Below are 19,762 nucleotides of genomic sequence, written 5' to 3'. Positions count from 1 at the left end.
GCTGCCCATGACTTGGATGGCAGATGGACGAGGCTGCCCCATGTAAGCTCTGTGAGTGAAGTGTTTACCTGGGAAGTGTCACTGGCTCAAATTCCCAGTCTTGTTATACTTGAGAATCAACTTTTGAGTAGTGTTTACGATCATTTTTATCTCTGCTTGTTTAAATACAAAGGCTGGCTGGTTCCTGAAATAAAGCAAGCACAATGCAAGCAGCATGCAAATTCTTGCAGAGTATCAGTTGCTGAAAACCACTCACAATATTTGACAGGAAAACTGAGTAAAAGAAGGGAGAAATTTAGAATAGGTTTTTTATTATAATTATCAGTCCTAAGATGAGTCACCTATTTGAAGTATTAGAAAAAGTGGAATTGTGACAATGTCCTGCCTTAACTTCTTTCCTTGGGAATTCAGCCTGGGGTAAAGACTAGGTGCCTGAGGCATTGACCAATGTTTGCCATGTGCTGTAATGTGATTTTTACCATTTTCTTTCTGGTTGGGGCACTGTTGAAATTAGAGGTACCCTCATGATAAATGACAACTTTTTTGCATCAATGATATTTCACTTTTAATAAAAATATTAGTGACATCTTATTCCACTATTTCCGCAAGGTCGTTCTTTGACTGCAACTTTTCATTCCGCTTAGGAAGTGGGTGGTAGGAACATGTGATGGTGATGGAAGCTGGTGTGGTGAGGAAGAATAATGCTCATGTTTTTTTCTTCCCCATTGCTTTCTCCATTTTCCTAAAATTTGTTTTTACATAGGCAAAGTTGCAGAGGAGATAATTATGTGAAGTCTTAAATTATTTGTTCTTGCAGGACTTAAAAAACACACTAAGCCTAAAGTTTCTCATACTGGTTTGCTTTGTTCCTGGGAACTGGGTTTTCTCTCATGGTTATGCTGCACCTTACATGTGCTGCCCAGGAGTTTACCAGGGTGTAGGATTTGGAGAAAAATTCCAATTAGAGACTCTGCACTTAGGGGATAGTATAAGCTGAACAGGTAGAAGTTGCAATGCAGAGATACCACATTCAATTAAGTCTGAACTGAGCTGAAGACCTCATCTCAAATTCCCAGCTTGTACAAGCAAATAATACCATGAAACATTTATAAAAAGCTTGAGAGAGCTATGTAACCACAAAGAGCAAGCATAGGAAGTTGTAGTTCACATAATGGTGTATTACATTTATATTTTACTTGATGAGTGCAGTGTCTTTGACAAAGTACATCTGTTGCCATTTTTTCCCATCTGTTTCTTCATAATATTTGTTCTATGCAGACTCTTCCCTTGGTCTAATACCACAAAATGTTTCTGAGGCTGACAGCATTTTTGTATATAAGATACTGAAAGTATCCCAAGTAAGGATATGCAAAGTGTGTACCTTGAGTTTTTGCACTTCCACTTCCCTCTTTCCAAGAATGTGATTAAATTATATTCTGAGTCTGTATGTTACAGTGTTTAATAAAAATATTATTAACTTGCTTATTCTTGTAAAACCTTTGGTTGAGTGAACGTTAAAAGTGCATTTAAATTGTCTATTTCTGTGAGCTACAAAACATAGGAATGAAGATTTGTGCCACCAACCAATTGCCTGCTTGGATGAAGAAGCAAGAGTTAGTTGGCAGCTGTTTGCATCCTTCTGGATTTCTGTATTCCTCTTGATGTTTTCTTGGCATGTTTTCTTGCCATAATCCTGAATCACAATCTCTGTTTCTGGCCATTGAGGAAGGGCCATTTTGAGTTGCCTTGGACAGAAGGCCCGTTCTGAGAACTGAACAGTAGCTTGTACTCCTGCTTGGTGTACCTGAGATCAGAAGGCTCAGTGCAGCACTGCCTTGTGAATAGGACACTGAGATGGAGACGTGTGCAAACTGGCTTCTTTTGGAGCTTGCACTTGCATCTCTTATCCAGTAATTTTTATTTGGCTTTAGCTACTGCATGCTTTTGAAGATTACTAGCTTGAGTAGGAGTTCAGTCATCTTGAGAAGGACTGACCCTCCAAGAGCAGAACTGCTAGGACTGATTCTACTACGATGTCAACACAGGATTGGTGTTTTAGTGCAGGCTCCTGAATGCCTGTCCACAGTGATCCCAAGAGCTGTCCTGTCAGTAGCAGCCTTTCAGAGCTGTCATGAACAAAATGAGGGTGATGCATTCCAAATTAATTTTCCTGGGTCTCCTTTGTACACGTTCTTTTCCTGGGACGGATTTCTGTGTCAGTACACAGGAGTGTCTGTTTCTGATTAAGGAAGGTTAGAAATGACTTTGACTGGTTGACAGCTGTTTGTTGGCTTCTCCCAGTGATTTGAGAGCTCTGGGGGTTGATGTGGTGTTTGACTATGCCTACATTTTCATCTGGTTAGAGGTTGAGTTCTTACGTAGTTGTGAATTCCAGGGTGCTTTTTTTAAAGACTGAATTCTTCTACTGTTGTGCTTATCATTATGGGATGTCCTGAAAACTTTAAACCATTAAACTTTCCATAGGTTGGGACAAGCTTGAGACATGGCAGTGGCAGATGACTGTTGAATTCTCATTCTTTCTGGGAGTTAAAGGCTTTAATTTACTTTTTCCATTTTTATTTGTTTCTGAGGAGCAGGTAAATTCAAGGAGAAGATCAAATACTATCAATTTCTACTGTTCTATTTTTTATGTGGAAGTGGCATTAGGGGAGTATAGGAGAAATAGACAGAGAAAGTTGGCTTTAAGGTCTGCATGGTCAGAACACGCTGGGGAAAGTGGAAATGCCCTTACATTGACTCCACAAAGTTGAGATCTCTGGGTCAGTCTTGATGCAGTAGAAAACATCTTTCTGAAGGGTTGTAAGCCTGCTTTGTACCTAGCCCTAAGCTGTAAGTGATGTCTTAATGTACCAGCCTTCATAAAGTTCTGTGTGCTGAAGTGTAGAAATAACATAAATGAGAGGTTTTTCCATGTTTGTGGGATGTTTTATCCCCAAACACCTCCTGTTAAACTTATGGTAGTATGGAACTCAGTCACTTCCTTGCCAAACCTGCCAGAGACCATAGGTACAACCCATCCCTTCTGAGATGTGTTGCTGGAGCACAAGCAGCTGGGAGCATTTCTCCCAAATGCATCACAGACTAATTCCCTCTTCTGTCCCACCTCCCTGACCTCCACTGTGTGTTCAACACTTGTATGCTCAGAGGTTTGAAAAAAGAATAAACTGTGAACGTTCTCCTTTGTACCCAGAAGGTGTAATTTGGCTTTCCCATCATAAACTAATAAAGGCTTAGTATTTGAGGAGGTTTTAGGCATCCCCATGAGATCCACCAACCCAGCTCTTGTGCCGTGGTTGTTGAAATACCCACAGTGTTCCTGGATTACTTCTGTTGTTTCCTCTTTATAAGCGTTCAGTCTTTAGAAAGAGACCACAAACATTTGCTCTGATATGTCACCTGTTATACAACTCTTTCAAGCTCAGTGGGTAGGATGGCACATCTGAGAGAGGATAGAGAAAAGACAGATGTTTGCACCAACTTGAATATACAGTGCTTAGTGTTTTAATCCCTTGGTCCCTGTGGGATAGATAAGTTGGTAGTATCTTCCTTTTATGGATGGGGAAAATACGATGAGGTAAATAAGAGGATATACTTAAGATCTGTATATATAAATAACTCAGAAAAAGATCTTTTTAGGCCAAACTACTAGAAAAAGTTACAGATGTTCTGGGTTTTTCTTGGGAGTGAGGACATTCATAACTACATCAGACAGCATTAAGAATTTATAGCATTAATATGCTTCAGGCCCAGATCAATTAATAACTGGCAAAGGAATTAGCAAAGCACTCTCTCAGGGAAGGGATTATTCTGACATTGTGCACAACTACATTTCAGGCACCTTTCCTTTGTACCTTCTGGGATCAGTCACTGTCAGGAAATAGGAAACCTGTCATTTCTGGTCTATTGATTGCCCACAGCCACTGGTACTTAGTGCAAAGCCTCTTCTTACCCAGAACATTGTGGTACCTTCTGGAAACCCTCAATTTGCCTGGTGTGCTGTTTGTCACAGGGGTGTGTGCCCTTTGTTGTGGCCAGCTCCCCAGGGCAGCTGTAGGAGAGGAGGGTGTTGTGAGGTCCAGGTGACTTATGGCAATTCTTTGCTCAGGGTTTGTTCCACGGTCATCAGTCACAAAAGAAATCTGTGGGGTGAGGTTAGCATTCATCACCTGTTTGCTAAAATACTGCTTAATACCCTAAATGAGCCACGTCCCCAAGGCACGTGGCTTTATGTTGAGCACGGGAGAGTCTTGTAGTTCCTGATAATGTATTGTGCTTGGATGAAGCTCTTGCATTCATACATTTCCAAAACTGTCATAACATAATGATGCCAGATAGTTCCCATGGGAGATGTTGTCAAAAAAACTGTAGCTTTTTCCTCTCACAATCTAGAAACTTAAAAAGCACTACAGTCCTCTACCAGTATAAGTTTCCTGAATTTCCTGTCTCGAGGAAATTGGATTCTGGTACTGGTCATCAAGCAGTATTTTAAGCTGTTTGGCAGTGTCTGATGTTAGATTTCCATGTATTTCCTGGGGGGACTATGAGCTCTGGAGCTGTTCATCTGCTGATGTAAGTGCCCGTGGCAGTCTGTGCGTGGAGCATGAAGTCCCCTTTTCCAGCTGAGGCTGTGTGTGGAACAGGCTCCAGTTCCTGAGCTGGAGGGCATCTGAGCATGCATTTTGTTAAACAGATGATTTTTTTTTTTTTTTTTGTGTAGTGTCTCTGGAAAGTAGAGGAGGATTTCTGATGCTGTTTGGAGAACCATGGTGACAGCACTTCTTGGGGCCCTCTTTGGGTGCTTTTGTTTCTTACATCAAGATGCTCAGTTATGGTGTCTTGGAAACATTCAGTTTGAACATGCAGTTCATATTCAGGAGAACCTCTTCAGCTCCATCTCTGACTGGCAGCAAGATGTGTGTTATTGAATCCTGCACATCTGTGGGATTGATAAGGATTCTCTCCAGCAGGTCTTTCTTTGGCTTCTCTGGAGGATAGCAGTTTTCAGGCAGCAGTTCTTGTCCTAGGTGAAGTTTAACAGAGGCAGTCTGGGAAACTGGTCCATGCCAGCAGAAAGGAGTCAGCCAGGAGTGCAGCTCTCTCTAGGTGTAGCCATTATCTTAGGATAACTTTTAGAGGTTCTGTTTTCTCATTCCTTGCTCTCTTGTCTGACAAGTTCACTTTGATTTCTAAGATAGGGTGACTGTTATTTGCAGGAAAAGGGAAGAGGGAAGTTATTCAGTAGTCCAGAGAGCTTTGGTGAGGAACTGTCAGTGTGTCCTCTGAAAAATTGTTGTTTAAAACTGTCCTGATAAAAGCTTTATGCTTACAGGAAGCATTTACTTTGTTGTTTCTTCTTGTGTCTGTGGTGTCTCTGTAAAAACAATTTTTATGTTTGTCCAGCTCCTCAGTGACACACTCTTAAATTTTATTATGTTTTCTGGTGCTTCCTGCTTCTATGAAGATACTGACTTCAGCTTTACAATTATTTTCCTAGACTGTGCCTCGAGGCTGCTGCATAGCAAATGTTAAGCTGGCCTGTTTGTCTGGAATATCCCCATGCTGCTGGTTTGTCTGGAAAACAGTGTCACAGCTTTGTGCAGACAGCTGGTATCAGCTTTGAGCAGAGGTTGAACTAGAGACCTCCAGAGGTTCACCCTAAATTTATTTAGCAAATGTAATAAAGAGGAAACTTGAATCTCAGAGTGTCTCTCTTATTGCTTAAATGGTGAAGGTATGAGTTATAAAAGGAGTTAATGATCTTTCTAATGTCTAAACAAAAATATCCTGTGTCACTGAGCCTTCAGAAATTTAGGGGTATCAACACAAAAGTCTTACACAAAACTTTGAATTGGTGCAGCTGTTGGGGAACTGTGATGGAGAGGTTGTATTGCTGTATCTCTTATTGTCCATCTGGTGAATGTTTTCATGGACAATTGACAGTGACATGTCAGATTTTCTTCTACGGGGGAAATAAAAACTTTTTAAAAAAGGAATTTGATTTGAAGTGAATGTGAATGAAAAGTTTGTCCTCATTTATATTAGCTTGGCATCTCTTTGACCTTTTTGAAAAGCTACATAGTTATGTGATGCCCACAGTTGTCTTCAGTGAATATTTTCTTGTTGGAAGGAGACTTAGTGGTAGCTGCTCAGTAAATAACTGCTGAAGTCCTTCTAGATTTACTACTTGACTCAGGTAAGATGGCTCTTACTTTCTTTTTGTTTTAACCATTTTCTTTTTCTGTTCAAAGAAACGATTGAAAGCAGCAGAAGCAGAAAGCAAGCTAAAACAAGTGTATATACCCAACTAGTAAGTATCTCCTGTTTTGTTTTCCATCTCATTGTAGAGGGACTGGTGTAGCAGTTTTCATGTCCTACCAATATTATTATTTCCTGGTTAGGATGATGTGCTAAGTGTTGCTCATTTCCTGCATCATCTGTAATGTTCCCATCCTGAAGTGACTGTTACTTATCTTCTAATTTTTATTTTTGTATGGACTGGGAGTTGGGGATTTGCTGGCAGGTCAGCACGATTGTGAACAAAAGGGTAGCGAATTAACTGTTCTGTCTTAATCTATCTGTTTTTCTCAATTTTTCTCAGCAATGGATTACCAATGCATGTTTGTTTGCTATATATCATTATATATTAAGAATAATGTATAATTATTTATAGGTGTACATATATTTTAAAACAAAATTTTTAGTAAAATGTCTTCTGTTTCATTTCATCTGCATAGCCTAGTCAGTAGTAGTTATAATGCAGAACTTCTAGTCTACCCTTTCCTTTCACTTTTCAACTTTCATTCCCAGATATGCTCCCCTGTGTATTATCCCCAATAACTTCTTTGCTCTTTTATGCTGTCTCCTTTTAAATATTTATGAACTTCTACCATCTGTTCTATTACTTTAGATAAAACTAATTTTTATATATTTAGCTTGCAAGACAGCCCCTTATTTCTTCTGAAAATAGAGGATCCATGATTATATGTCAGTACCTCTCAGGTGAATTTACTAAAAATGAGGTGTAATATTCAGAGTGAAGCCAAATAGATTTCTTGTCACACAATTTTTCAACAGTATTGCTTTTTGTGGACGGTGTTACTCTGCAGGGGGATACTGGACATCAAATTAAACATGAATTCACAATGTGATAAGCTCATAAAGCAAAAGGCAGTATAATTTAGACTGCAGATGCAAAAAGATATTGCAGACAAGAGAGCCTGGCAGTCCTGCTGTTCTCTTGGATTAGAATGTGTGGAGGGAGGGCTTTGTGCTTGGAAGGTTGTGGTGCTCATTTGATAATGGCTGCCTGGAGTGGCATCTTATCCCTCAGCAAGGTAATTCTTTTTCTACCTAGAGAACACATAATCAAATCAGCAGCTTACCTCCCTGCTCCAGGAAAAGACCTGGCTCTGCCCACGTGGCTGCTCTTCTGTCTCTGGCTTTGATTTCCAGTCACGGTTCATTTTATGAGTGTTGTACCTTGCATATTATTTAATTGATAAAATGGGGCATACATTCTCCTCTTCCTTCAATATCCTTTCATGTGTAGCAGGAAAGCAGCAATTACATGACTTACTTAATCCCACATGAATGCTTCTTCTGTTTTCTTGCTGTTAGTACCTCTAAAGGTGGCAACAATTAAATATTTCTAAATTTTTTAAATTACTTCTACACAAGCTTGCGTACAAGGTCTGGCATATAGAGACTGTATGACATCTACATTATCTTGTGACCTAGAAGAAGATTATACTCTTGGCTTGTAATAGCAATGCACGGTGTAGGGATCTAAATATCAGTGTTATTGATTTGTCCTTATCATGTTACTGAGCCCATTCCTGTTTCTAGGCTTGAGCCATAATGATCCACTTGTCACCTCGAAAATAAATTACTTGATGCAGGCTGTCACAAGACCTATGCAGAAGTGTATCACCTGATTGACTGAAACCCATATTAACAGTAACTGGTGTAAAATTGTTGGCAGTGAGAGACCCTGGAGGATATCTGGCTGAAACAGTTTTTCTTTTTTTTTCCTCTGGTTGTCTTCCATTGATAGGGCTCTTGTTTGTTTCTCTGATGGTAAATAAGAAAATCTAGCAGAGAGGAGGAAGATAACAAGAAAAAGAATAGAAGCTATCTTCAAAGGTCACATACATGTTGCACAATGAAAAATAACAGCTCTTTGTAGAGCTTTAGAGTTAGTATTTTATAACTTGAAACTGTGCCCCGAATTTTTTTAGGCAGGTAACTAAAGCATGGAGGGTCATACAGGTAATTGACATGAGGTTATCAAGGTCTACAACAATGTCTTAGAAAAACGTTTCTGACTCAGACTGAATAAGCATTTCTGTAGCTCTTCCAAGAATACCCCTGGTTTTGGGGCAGATATTTGCAGTTGACTTGACAGAACCTGATGTCTGTAAATACGGAGCAATGAAGCCCGCTGGCTAAAAAGCACTGATGTGCTTTCCTGATGAAAGGAAAAAGTGTAAAATCATTTAAACTCAGGAAGTACTGAAAAACAAATGTTTCAGTTGTTTTCTGTAGCACTGTCTGTGTCAGTGTGAGTGGTGTTGAAGCAGCAACAGAAGTCTGAACGCACAAAGAGATTCCACATTGTCACATCATTGTCCTGCCATCCTCCAAAGTGAGTGCAGTGCTTGGAAGACCTTCATGCAGGTGTCTCAGACTCTTTCTCCTTCTAGTGTGTGCCCAGACATACTCTTCAGGTTGTTGTGGAAGCTGTACTCTGGTTTTACTAATCTTACAGGCATCATATGTACCATCTTCTTTTTGATGAAGATCTGGTTGTGTAGCTTGTGCTTTTTGGGATTAGGACATCTGCAGTCGTGAAGGCTGACATCCAGTTTTGTGTGACTTTTCTCTCATTTGCTTTGATCTAAGTGATACCAGAAGGGGTAAGAACAGAAAGAGAAGAATGAACTGCTCCACACGATTTCCAGTCTCCAAAATGTACTGGTGAAAAATGTAACTTTTAACTCTACATCTGTATGTGTTAATGAACACATTCTATTTACAGTATTTTATCTGAGAATCTCAAAGCACTTTGACAAGCTGCAAACGCAGTCTCTCAAAGGCTGTGAAGTGGGGAAATACTGTTCTCCCTACTGTGCCCCTTTTGTGAATCCAATAGGGAAACTGGAGGAATAGGTCAAAGCTTTGGTTCACTACAAGGGGCAACTGCTTAACAAGCTGAAGATAATTCCTTTGTCCGTTTCTTGATTGTCCTCTGCTTGAGGAGCAGATCATTTTTCTTCTCCGTTTCATTGTGCAGAGGTCCATGGCAACATGGAAAACTTAAAAGGTGTAATGCTGCTCTTCCCTCTGTAGCTGTGCTAGTTAAAATGGCAGTCCCCAACATTTTGTTGGAGAAACCTGCTCCTATTCAGAAAGCATTGTTTGATGGTCGTTAGACCTGCTCTTGGAAGTGGGTATTTACGGGAGGTTGGAGAGCTGTGAGGAAAGCTCACCTCTGTTGCCTGGTACCAGGCGCTTCCATTAAATGCCTAGTGGTGAATGGCACAAGTGTCCCTTAAAAAGGATTTAAAATGGTTTTTATTTCTGAGGCTTTATTTCTTTGTTGCATCCAGCACACATGGGTTCTTCAATAATAGAAAATATTCACTGGATGATGTTAAGTTTATAATTATTTCTAACAACAAAAATTTTATCACCGTGCTGTGGGTCAAATACTGTCTACTCCTCCACTGAAGGGATATCAGGATTATCTGCAGGTTGGGTATGTTTTGTGCAGGGGCCTCAGTTCCTGTTGACAGGCTTCTCTCTGTATGTGCTTTATTGCCTCTAGCTCTTCCCTTGGAAGAATACAGCCCAGGAATCTGCACTTCATGGTCCCTGTTCTAGCATGACAGACTGCTCTTTCACAACTGGAACCCCTTTAAGAGACTTCCATTCCTGAAACAAGAGCTGGAAATGATAGTTTGCCACACCATCAGTATTCTCAGTACCTTATTTGCATCTTTAGCTTCAGCTTCATTAATTGCTTAATGATTCATCCAGTTACTCATCTGATTCTCTTGTTAATAGCTGTGGCAGGCCTTGGTGATATCAAACAAGTTTAATTAACATATCATAAACAATTAAGAGCTTTTTGCTTCTCATATGATGAAAACATTATCTGCCTGAATTTTATTGTTACTGCCACTCAAAGTTGACTGTAGATTTGGAGCAGGACACTCTCTGGTGCTTACTGAAGCTTCATTACTTGTAGTGTTGCAGAATCCTGGAGTTTACCACAACTACAGCATGTTAATCCTTCTGATCAGCATGGTTTGGTGATCAGCTTTCACCAGTGCATGCTTTCCACTTGTGTTTTGATACAAACTTGATAATGGTTTTAGAGAGGATAATGGAGTCAGGCCATCCTCCTTTCTGGTCCCAGTTCTTTGGACCTGCTTCGTTGGGCTTTACTGATGGATTTCAGACTATTTTGCTACATTTTTGGGGAATAAATCCAAGGTATAGAAGGGAAGTGACAGGCCTGATGTTGAAGCATAAGGCCTTAGTTTTCTTGACTCCAGTCTCTTCCTCTGTGGAGCAATGCCGCCTGTAGCAGTGTGTCTGGGAGGGCTGCTTGTTTTGCAGCATCGGGGCAATGTTTGCATATGGAGTTTGCTCGTGAATCATTGGCAGAAGTTCTTTTGCAGCAGGTTACTATAGTGACATCCTGGAGCAGAGGAGCGTGAACGTTCCCTCTTTCAACTGCCCCTTTGTTAAACTGCCCTGGGATCTCCTGCCATCTGCGGGGTCAGAACTTGGTGCCTTTCTGATAAGCATCCTGAAACGCTTTAATCTTTGTAGGAGCTGGGCAAATTAATAAGCAGAAGGAGATGAAAACATATTCAGGCTTGTGAATTAATCTAAATGCCTTCTTTTAAATCTCCTCTGCTGCTTTTGAGCTGTGTATGTGCTGCAGAGTGCAATATAGGAACAAACTACTTACAGTGTTCCTGTGCCATTTGGCCTTCTGAGCTTTCTCTGCTGCAAAAAGGCTCTGAATTTTACAGTGAGAATGCTATCAGAAGTTTCTCCTGGACTGGACAAACGCACTCTGGCCTCCTTATGCAGCCTGTGTGTGGTTCCTGTAGTTCTTTCACAGCAGAACGTATTTTGTCTCTGTCAAAATGGAGCTTTACTGAGCTCTGTATCTCAGGATCTGATTGGACATTTTCAGATAAGAAGGATGTTTTCTGGCTTCCAGGGCAGCATCAGCTTTCCAGTTGTCTTCAGAATTATGTCAGTTGGAACTCCTTTGCTTTTCATTGCTGTGAACATGAAACCTGATGCTGGTGCCCTGTTAGAAAGAAATTAATTTGGCTCTATTCCCACAATGCTGTTTTTGTAGCATTAGTCTGGGTGAAACACAGCAAGTATTCTGGTTTACTGAAATCACTGTGACTCCTGTGTCAATGTGCAACTGATGTGTAAGAAAAGAAGGTTGCAGAAAGCCATTTTAAGATATTTCTGCTTCCAAATCATGGGTTTGTTAGTTGGAAATAAAAGGAATATGCCCACTCCCTTCAGTCAGTGGGAATATGCCCACTCAGTCCTCAGGTAAGGGAATATGATAGTAATGTAACCAGCATTGCAATTCGGGCTCGTGTTCAGCAGTTGGCTCCAAAGCCTCTATAAGGTGAACTCCTAACAGAACTCCAGAGTCCTTGCATATTTGATGAATTCCTCGTGTGCTCTTGTGTGAAACTTCGTGTACAACTTCTCCCACCTTCCTCCGTTCCAGAAGTCCTGTCCCTGCAATAGCAATACTGTGTCCTCCTCCTTCCCTCCCATGCTGGATTTTTTGAAGGCCTCATTTTCCCCCTCAGAGACTTCTTCCTCTGTAGAGATTTTGTGCTATTCCATACTGCTCTCCATGCCAAGACTCTGTTGGCCTTCAATTCTCAGCTCCCACCAGTAGCTTTTGTTTTAGCTTGTAGCTCCTGGCTTTTCCAGAATCACCATTTTAAAGAGGGTATAGGGATGAGCTGAGGTGACCCAGATATTGTTGCATGTTGGGTGTACTTGTTGGAATTGTGGCCACATGATGCAAACCCTTGCAGTGAGACAACATGAAAATATTTGTGACTGCAGTATAGGGTTGTATTTCCCTGATTAAAGCAGGCATTGCCCTCTCCCTGCCTGCTGCTCCTGCCCTCAGCCTTCTTATGGAGATTTAAGTAAAATATCTCTCATGTTGAGGACTTGTGAGATCTGTTTTTACCCGGATTCACGTTTCTGGATAGTGAATAAGATACCTACCTAGACTGTTTTGTCGTTTCCTAAAAGGTTTTGAAGTCTTGTAAACGGCATTCAACTATCATTATAGTTATTTTCATTATCAATATTTTTAAAATATTATTGGAAGACAGTGTGTTCATGTAAGTCAGATTGCTGGTAATTACAGCTGGTTCTGGAAGCCACATGCTGAATGAAATTTGAGTCTTGAACCATTTGGGGAATACTTTCAAAAGTCAAATAAAAAATTGCATGCTTCTATTAACACTTGTCATTCTTTTTGCTTTGTGTCTTAAGTAACAAGCCAAACCCCAACCAGATCAATGTAAATAATGTCAAACCAGGAGTGGTAAATGGTACTGGAGTCCAGGCACAGAACGCGGGAGCAGGACGGGCCTGTGAGAGCTGTTACAGTAAGTGCCAGAAAGGCAGCTGACGTGGGAGTGTTACAGTAAAAGCTGTCTTGTGTTGGGGTGGGGGGCAGGTCTGGGTATAGCAGCATTTAAAAGTTTGGGGTTTTTTGAGGTTGTTTTTGTTTAGTATTTGTTTTGTTTTTAAGTACTAGTGTTACATTTGTAAATAAACTTTTGAAGTACTAAAGAGGCAGTTAGAAAATGTTCTACGTAATTGCATGTAACCATTGAGTGAATATTTAAATCACTAACGTGTGAATTTGACAATTTTTTCATCATTTTTAGTAAATTTGAAAGTATGTGATACCACTGTCTTTGATCTGCTTCTGGATATTAATATACTGAGTTCTGATGATTGTGGGAGCCTGTAGAGATATTGGAATGATGTTGTATGAGAGGTCAAGTCACAGACTTTCTACATTTTTCATTTGTAAAATTAATATATGGGAAGTTCCTGAAGGCAATCTTTGCTGTTTCCCATGTTCTGCAGAAATTCTCTTGCAAAAATAAAACCTCGTCCATTGGCAGGAAATCTTCCCATCTTAATAATTGTTTCTTTCTGTTAGCATTTTAAAAGGCATATAGATTAATTAATGTAATCAATTCTGCTGAAATCACAAGTGTGTTTAACAGTGGTGATGACAGTGAAGCCATCATCAGTTTTGAAGATCTGTTGAGCTTTGCTCTGTGTGTGGGGGGATGTTTTCTTTTGTGCTGCTTCTAAAGAGAATAAGATCTGAAAAGTGATCCTGTGTAAGGATATATATAATTTCCACCTTTGTTATCTCTAGCCACACAGTCTTACCAGTGGTATTCTTGGGGTCCCCCTAACATGCAGTGTCGCCTCTGTGCATCCTGTTGGACCTACTGGAAGAAATACGGTGGCTTGAAAATGCCAACACGGTTAGATGGGGAGAGGCCCGGACCAAACCGCAATAATTTGGTGGGTATCCACCAGGCAGACTGCTGCCTCTGCCTGGCAAGCTGAGTGTCATGCTACCTAACTGCCTGCTCGCTGTTCTTAAATATTTAACCACCAAAAGAAGGCCTGCAGCTCTCATTGTTGTCCTTGGGTTTGGTATTTCGTGTCAAGCAGAAGTTGGCGCATTAACCTCGCTAGAAGTAATTTGTTGCCAAGTACTGCCCTGAGGAAAAGAAACCCCATCATTTGTTTAGCAAACCAGCCTTCAAATGCATGAAATGACTTAGTGGAGATGGGAGAAACTGAAATGCCAGCCAGTGTTTCTGGTATTTGGTTTCCATGATTTTTGCTGTAGGGGGAACAGCACTGTTTTTTTCTCTCCAAAAAAATTAATTATTTCCTGAAACCTATTTACTCTCCCAAGGCATATTCAAAATAAGTTATACCCCAAATAGCTAGTGACTTTTTAGAGATCCTTTATCTTGTTTTTCTACATAATCCTATTTTTTTAATAATCCTTTTTTTTTTGGATAGCTTTGAGTAAGCATTGTATGAGCTGTTTCTGTTTCATTTTTCCTCTCTTATTTGAAAACCAAAATTCTCAGATTTTTTTCTGAATTTGGTGACAGTTTAATCTGGAAGCATTAGACATTAAGCTGATTGGAAAAGGTAACTGTATCACATGAATAGAAGGATAGCACACACTGAACTTTTATCTCAGGATAATTTCTTTCCTCTTTCCTATTCTTTGCTGTCATTCCCTTTCCATTTTTTTTGTTTAACCTTTATTCTATCCAGGCTTGTCTTTGCCCTCTGAAGCCTCCTAATTGCTGAGATAACTGCCTTATGCCTCTTGTTTGTTAATCAAAAGTATGTAAATAGTCAGAGAAGGGAAAGCCTTCTCCCCAGACTGAAATTTCTTTCTGTTTTCCAGCTATGGGTGGGTCTGAGATAAGGTACTACTTCCATTATTTCATTGGTTGACTTAGTTGCTTTTCATAAAGAAGGTAACTACTTTGGTTCTCAATAGCTGATAAATGTCTTCCAGTAGTATTCTTTATTATATGCAATGAATATGAAATCTATCTGTGAGTACATTTGCTAAATGTAACAGTTAAAAGACATTCTTGCAGCTTTGAGCCAAAACCATTCCTGCATGCCCTACATTTGCTTTGGAAAATGAGTTTTTGTAATGCAGCTCTTCCTGATTTTCCCCTCCTTCTGACAAATGCTTTTTTATAAGGAGTTTGCATTGTACCTCCAGAGCAACCCTGAGCACCCAAAACTGGACAGTCTTTCTGTTGAGCCTATTAGCTCTAAATCATGTGATAGCGCAGGTAACTTTTTCATGTCTGGCTTTTGGATCCCTTAAAGCTTGTGACAGCATAGAACTGAATCTTCCCTGCAACGTGAAAAGGTTTACCTTCATTTTATCCTTTGAAATATTAGGGGTAATACTTGGGAAGTGGGGAATAGCTGGGCTAAAAATATTTTCATCTGTAATACCATTTCTGTTCTTGTGTCTGAGAATGAGTAGTTGAAAGTGATTTTACATAACACTTGCTCCTCTTTACAACTATACTTTCTAGTAATTACTTTTTTCAGAATCCATTTTTGTTTTCCTTTTCCTTTAGAGTCCTCATGGTGTGCCAGTACGAAACAGCGGGAGTCCCAAGTTTGCTATGAAGACACGACAAGCTTTCTATCTCCACACAACAAAACTGACCAGAATTGCCAGACGTTTATGTCGAGATATCTTGCGCCCTTGGCATGCTGCAAGACACCCCTATCTGCCTATCAACAGTGCAGCAATCAAAGCAGAATGTGAGTGAGCTGCAGCTGGGACCTCCTTGCCAAGGAGGCCTTTGAGACTCCTGTCCTGGAAAGTTTTGGGCTGCAGCTTACTGAGATGCTCTTTTGCACGTAGCTAGTGCTTTCATAAAACCTAGCTGTACTTGCAGAGCCTTCTAAATGATGGTAGGCTGGGCAAAATTACTTTGAAAGTTCAGCAGTTGTTTGTTTTAAAACATTTGTGTTTGCTATCACACAGAGCATTCTGTGTGTTTGTGTCCTGTTGCCAGGATCTGCTTGCCACCTGTAAAATTCCTTTTAACGGCAAAGCTCTTTCAGGACACTGGAGTATTTCACTTGGTTTTGCTATAATAGCTAAATGGCTTCACTCTCTAATTATTTTTCTGTGTTTTACAGGCACAGCACGTTTACCTGAGGCATCAGAAAACCCATTGCTATTAAAGCAAGTGGTTCGAAAGCCTTTAGAAGCAGTACTCCGGTATTTAGGTATTAAACAAACCAAACCATCACGTGCAAAACCCCCCAAACACAGGAAACACCCTCCTAGCTACTCTGCTGGCCATTTGGCTTTTCCACTTGGGTCTAGATTTAGATGCTCATTCTGGATTAAAAACAAGCAAACAAGAAACAAGGCACAAAAACCCCACCCCACAAACAAAAGAAAACATGATACCCATCTTGTTAACTTGTCCTTTTTATTTTTCCTACTTCATCTGACAGGCCCAGTGTCTCTGCAATACACTCTGGGGTCCTAAAGCTGTATCAGAAACTTGTTCAAGTGAAGGGAGGGATGTGTTTGCTGTGGCATCTGATAAATATGGAGACAAGTTACCATCTGCTAGGGGAGGCACTAACATCATGTTTTGGGAACATTTGATTATTCACTTCCTCTGGTTTTGGGCTGTCTGGAGGTAGTTTGTACAATTGGGTCCTCCAAGAAGCCTCTTGGGTTTAGGACAGCACTGTGTCCCACAGCTTGTGAATCGATTGATGGCTGTTCTGTGCTGAATCTAGACAAGGGGATCATACTTCTGTTTTTCACTTTCCTCTTGGGTTTTGGTGGGTTTTTTATTATTTTTTTTTTAAATTGAAATTTTCCTGAGGACTTTTGCCTCATGAGCTGATCTGAGGGGCAGGACTGCGTAGCTCCATCCAGAACTTTGGTGTAAGTTTGAGCTGCTGGAAGCATCCAGAGTGATGCTGTGTAACATGTCAGTGCTGGCTCCAGACAAATGCCAAATCCTTCTCCCCAGTGCTCCCTGTTGCCCTGCAGACATCCCTCAGGTTGTTCTGGCAGCCAAATGCAATTCTCTCCTCTTTGAAGGCTTCCAGCTTAGCAAGAAAGTTGATTGCCTTTTCATTTAGATAAGCAGCACTGGAGTTGATTTTAGGTTTCTTTGAACATTTTTGTTGATGAAATATTGTAAGGCTGAGGCTGTATTAAATATTTACTGCTCTCTGTTGGGTGTTGTACCTCTGCTGTGTACTAATGGGATACATGGATTGAGAAACCTTTGGAAACATATAGTGCAACAAAGAGAGCAAATAATGGGAGAAATATGCTGTTGGATAAAATCCTTATTTTAATAATTGTACAGAAATTAGCAGTAGATTTTGAGTTTTCCTTGCACTGTGTCAGGGTCTCTTGGATTACTGAGCTGGGAGAAAAGAGTGATGGAAATGGAGGAAGGTCTGGTAAGGAAATTTTTTTGGTGGTGTTAGTGGAATTGGTGATGTTTGGTGGAATTGAATTTATATCTTACTCTGCTGTTGGGCCTGCGAGGGAAGACTCAGTTGAAGTTTCCATTTGCTATTTCTTCTAACTTTATCAAAGTCTCTTCAACTGAAGAGTGTGGGCTTGATGTCTGCCTTGGCCCAAAGCTTGAATTCAGATGTTGTGTTCTTTATAGTGGATCTTTGAGTCTTCACTTTTTTTGCCATTGGAGAAATTGTATTTTTTATAAACATTTCTGGCAAACTGGCAGAGTTGTAAGTTCCCCAGAGTTTAGGAGTGTTGCATGACCAACATGGCCAAAGTTGAGTTTTAGTATACTGCACCCCAAAAATCACCCAAAATTATTGGAGAACAGTGTTATGGAAATAGATACAAAGTGTTTTTGCTATCAAATCTTGTTTTAGGATAAAACTATGATAATGATTTTAATGTCTTTAGTAGTGGTGAATTCCTACATATATGGAAATGCTTTATATCAGTAGCAATCTCCTGCAGCAATTTCGAAACTATTGGCTGAGATAGTTTCTATATAAGAGGAAGTGTACTTGGTCACCTGGGAAGTTTGCAAATTGTTTTCAGATTTATAATTCCAGTATCTTTGCTAATAAAAAAATTCTATTTTGCTGTTTTCCCCCAGAGTCTCATCCATGTCCTCCAAAACCAGATCCTGCAAAGAGCTTGTCCAGTTCTCTCAACAATCTGACTCCTGCTAAGTTTACACCTGTCATTAATAATGGGTCCCCAACTATCCTGGGAAAAAGAAGCTATGAACAACACAATGGAATGGATGGTAAATATTTTTCCACAAAATTTATTTTGTGTCTATAGGCAGGCTTTTTCTTCTGTCCTTTCAGTATACAAGGAGATTATCTAAACTCATAGTCCTTTATATAAATTCCGAGTTTCTTATTCTTGAGGGAGGTTATTTTTAACTTTTGTAAAAGCCACCTGTCCCATTTCTCCTTCTGGCTGAGGCACATGGTGTGTACTGCCTAGGAGGTGCATGCACACAACGTCACTGTGCTAGTGGAACTCTGCCTGGCTTGGCCAACCTTGCAAATGGGATAGCAAAGGAGAAACTTCCCTTCAGTTTTTAAATTAGTAGTGTGAAGAATATCCTAAAAGACTTTTTGAGTGATGTTTCCCTTGTTGGCCCTGTTACTGACCACCTCTGTGCTTGGGCTTCACCTCCTCAAGAAGAGGAGGCAAGGGAAAGGTGTTTGAAGTGGGAGATAGAAACAGGATGTTCCTGGTGTGGACTCCAGGTCTCTGTTCTAAAGGATTGCTCTTGCTTGAGAGTGACATGGAAGGGAAAGCGCAGTCTCTGTCAGATGAGGAGAAAAGGGTCTGTTGAAATGGTTCTAACAGGAGTGAGAACGCAGAGGGTAGCTCTCCTTAACAAGGGAAAGGAACAGTTGGTGTAGTGAGTCTTTCTCATTTTTTATCTTTAATTTTAACCTTTTAAGTAGCTTATCTGAGATATAATTACAAACATTTTATGATATCTGATTGTGTTTTAACATTAAGAACTTTTAAAACTGCTGCTATTCAGGTTGCTGATGTGATGTTTTTCTCTTTTCTGTTCACTTGTGCTCTATCAGGCAACATGAAGAAGCGCCTGTTGATGCCTAGCAGGGGTAAGACCTTGAAGCTGCGCTCAGCTTATGCTAGGAGAGTGATTTTTAGTTTCATCTGCTGGCTTGTCTGTGCTTTGTGGCTAATGAGTCTGTCTGCACCTTCTGTGTTGATGTCTAAGTGTTCCTTGGGTAACCACTTCCACCCATGGTTTTGCTGCTCACCTTTCAGGCTTTTTACATGCAGGCAACAAGTTGTACAGCTGTACTGAAGACATGAAGTCCTCTGTTGAGAATTGATTCCTAATTCCTCAAGTTGACAGAACAGTCTTCCAGCAGTTTTGTGAAACTGCAGGAAGCTGTGATGGTTGGTTTGAAAATAGGGGTTGTTTCACTGTTTGACTTCTTCTAAGAAAGCAAATTTTCACATGTCTTGACCTGCTTTGAATTCGCTTGGACCAAAAGAAATAGAAGACAGTATTTACATCAAGTCCCAAGTTCAAACCTCTGTATTTTCCAGTGAGTGGACAGTCTCACTGGTGAGAGACTGTCTGCACATTTTCTCCAGGCAGTAGAAAATGATTTTCAAAACTTCCACTGGTTAAAAATTAATCTGTTCTGAGTACTGAAGAGATGTCAGAATCTTTCATTTGTGATCATGCAGGAAACTTATATATGGTGTCACTTCACCAAATGTAGTAGAACAGACCAATTTTGAATACTTAGGAGACAGACAACCACAAAATGTCACTGTGAACAGTCAAACACAAAAGCTTACATGTTGCCATGAACTGGCCAGCACTGCATGCCCTGATGATAATCTTTGTGTTCCATGGCTGAGTCAGTGGATGGCTGTTACCCATATTTATATGCATGCAAATATGAATGCATGTGGAGAATACAGCAGTGAGGACAGGGGTTGTTCTACTGTCTTGCTCTCCTTGGGAATTTATTCCTTGATACCCTGTTGGTGAGTTTGTATGTGTTTTGTAACTTGTCTTTTGGGAAGAGTAAC

The 19,762-nt window shown here is 40.3% G+C and overlaps 1 protein-coding gene across 7 annotated transcripts in view; it reads left to right on the top strand.

Moving 5' to 3' along the window:
* Nucleotides 1–19,762, top strand: part of MTA1 (metastasis associated 1) — a 74,848-nt gene that overhangs the window by 36,912 nt on the left and 18,174 nt on the right. For 5 of the 7 annotated variants that reach the window (XM_064427463.1, XM_064427468.1, XM_064427464.1 and 2 more), the window contains exons 11-17: nucleotides 6,270–6,328; nucleotides 12,589–12,704; nucleotides 13,496–13,647; nucleotides 15,261–15,450; nucleotides 15,835–15,924; nucleotides 17,811–17,963; nucleotides 18,775–18,810. In XM_064427463.1, coding sequence (XP_064283533.1) covers nucleotides 6,270–6,328; nucleotides 12,589–12,704; nucleotides 13,496–13,647; nucleotides 15,261–15,450; nucleotides 15,835–15,924; nucleotides 17,811–17,963; nucleotides 18,775–18,810 — 796 coding nt within the window. Of the gene's footprint in view, nucleotides 1–6,269; nucleotides 6,329–12,588; nucleotides 12,705–13,495; nucleotides 13,648–15,260; nucleotides 15,451–15,834; nucleotides 15,925–17,810; nucleotides 17,964–18,774; nucleotides 18,811–19,762 lie in introns of those variants that run through there. The other 2 variants (XR_010366005.1, XM_064427465.1) reach the window with 2 other exon arrangements.

Source organism: Passer domesticus, chromosome 7 (genome assembly GCF_036417665.1).
Source record: "Passer domesticus isolate bPasDom1 chromosome 7, bPasDom1.hap1, whole genome shotgun sequence".
Classification (NCBI taxonomy): domain Eukaryota; kingdom Metazoa; phylum Chordata; class Aves; order Passeriformes; family Passeridae; genus Passer; species Passer domesticus.
This window is presented reverse-complemented; position numbering and strand designations above follow the sequence as displayed.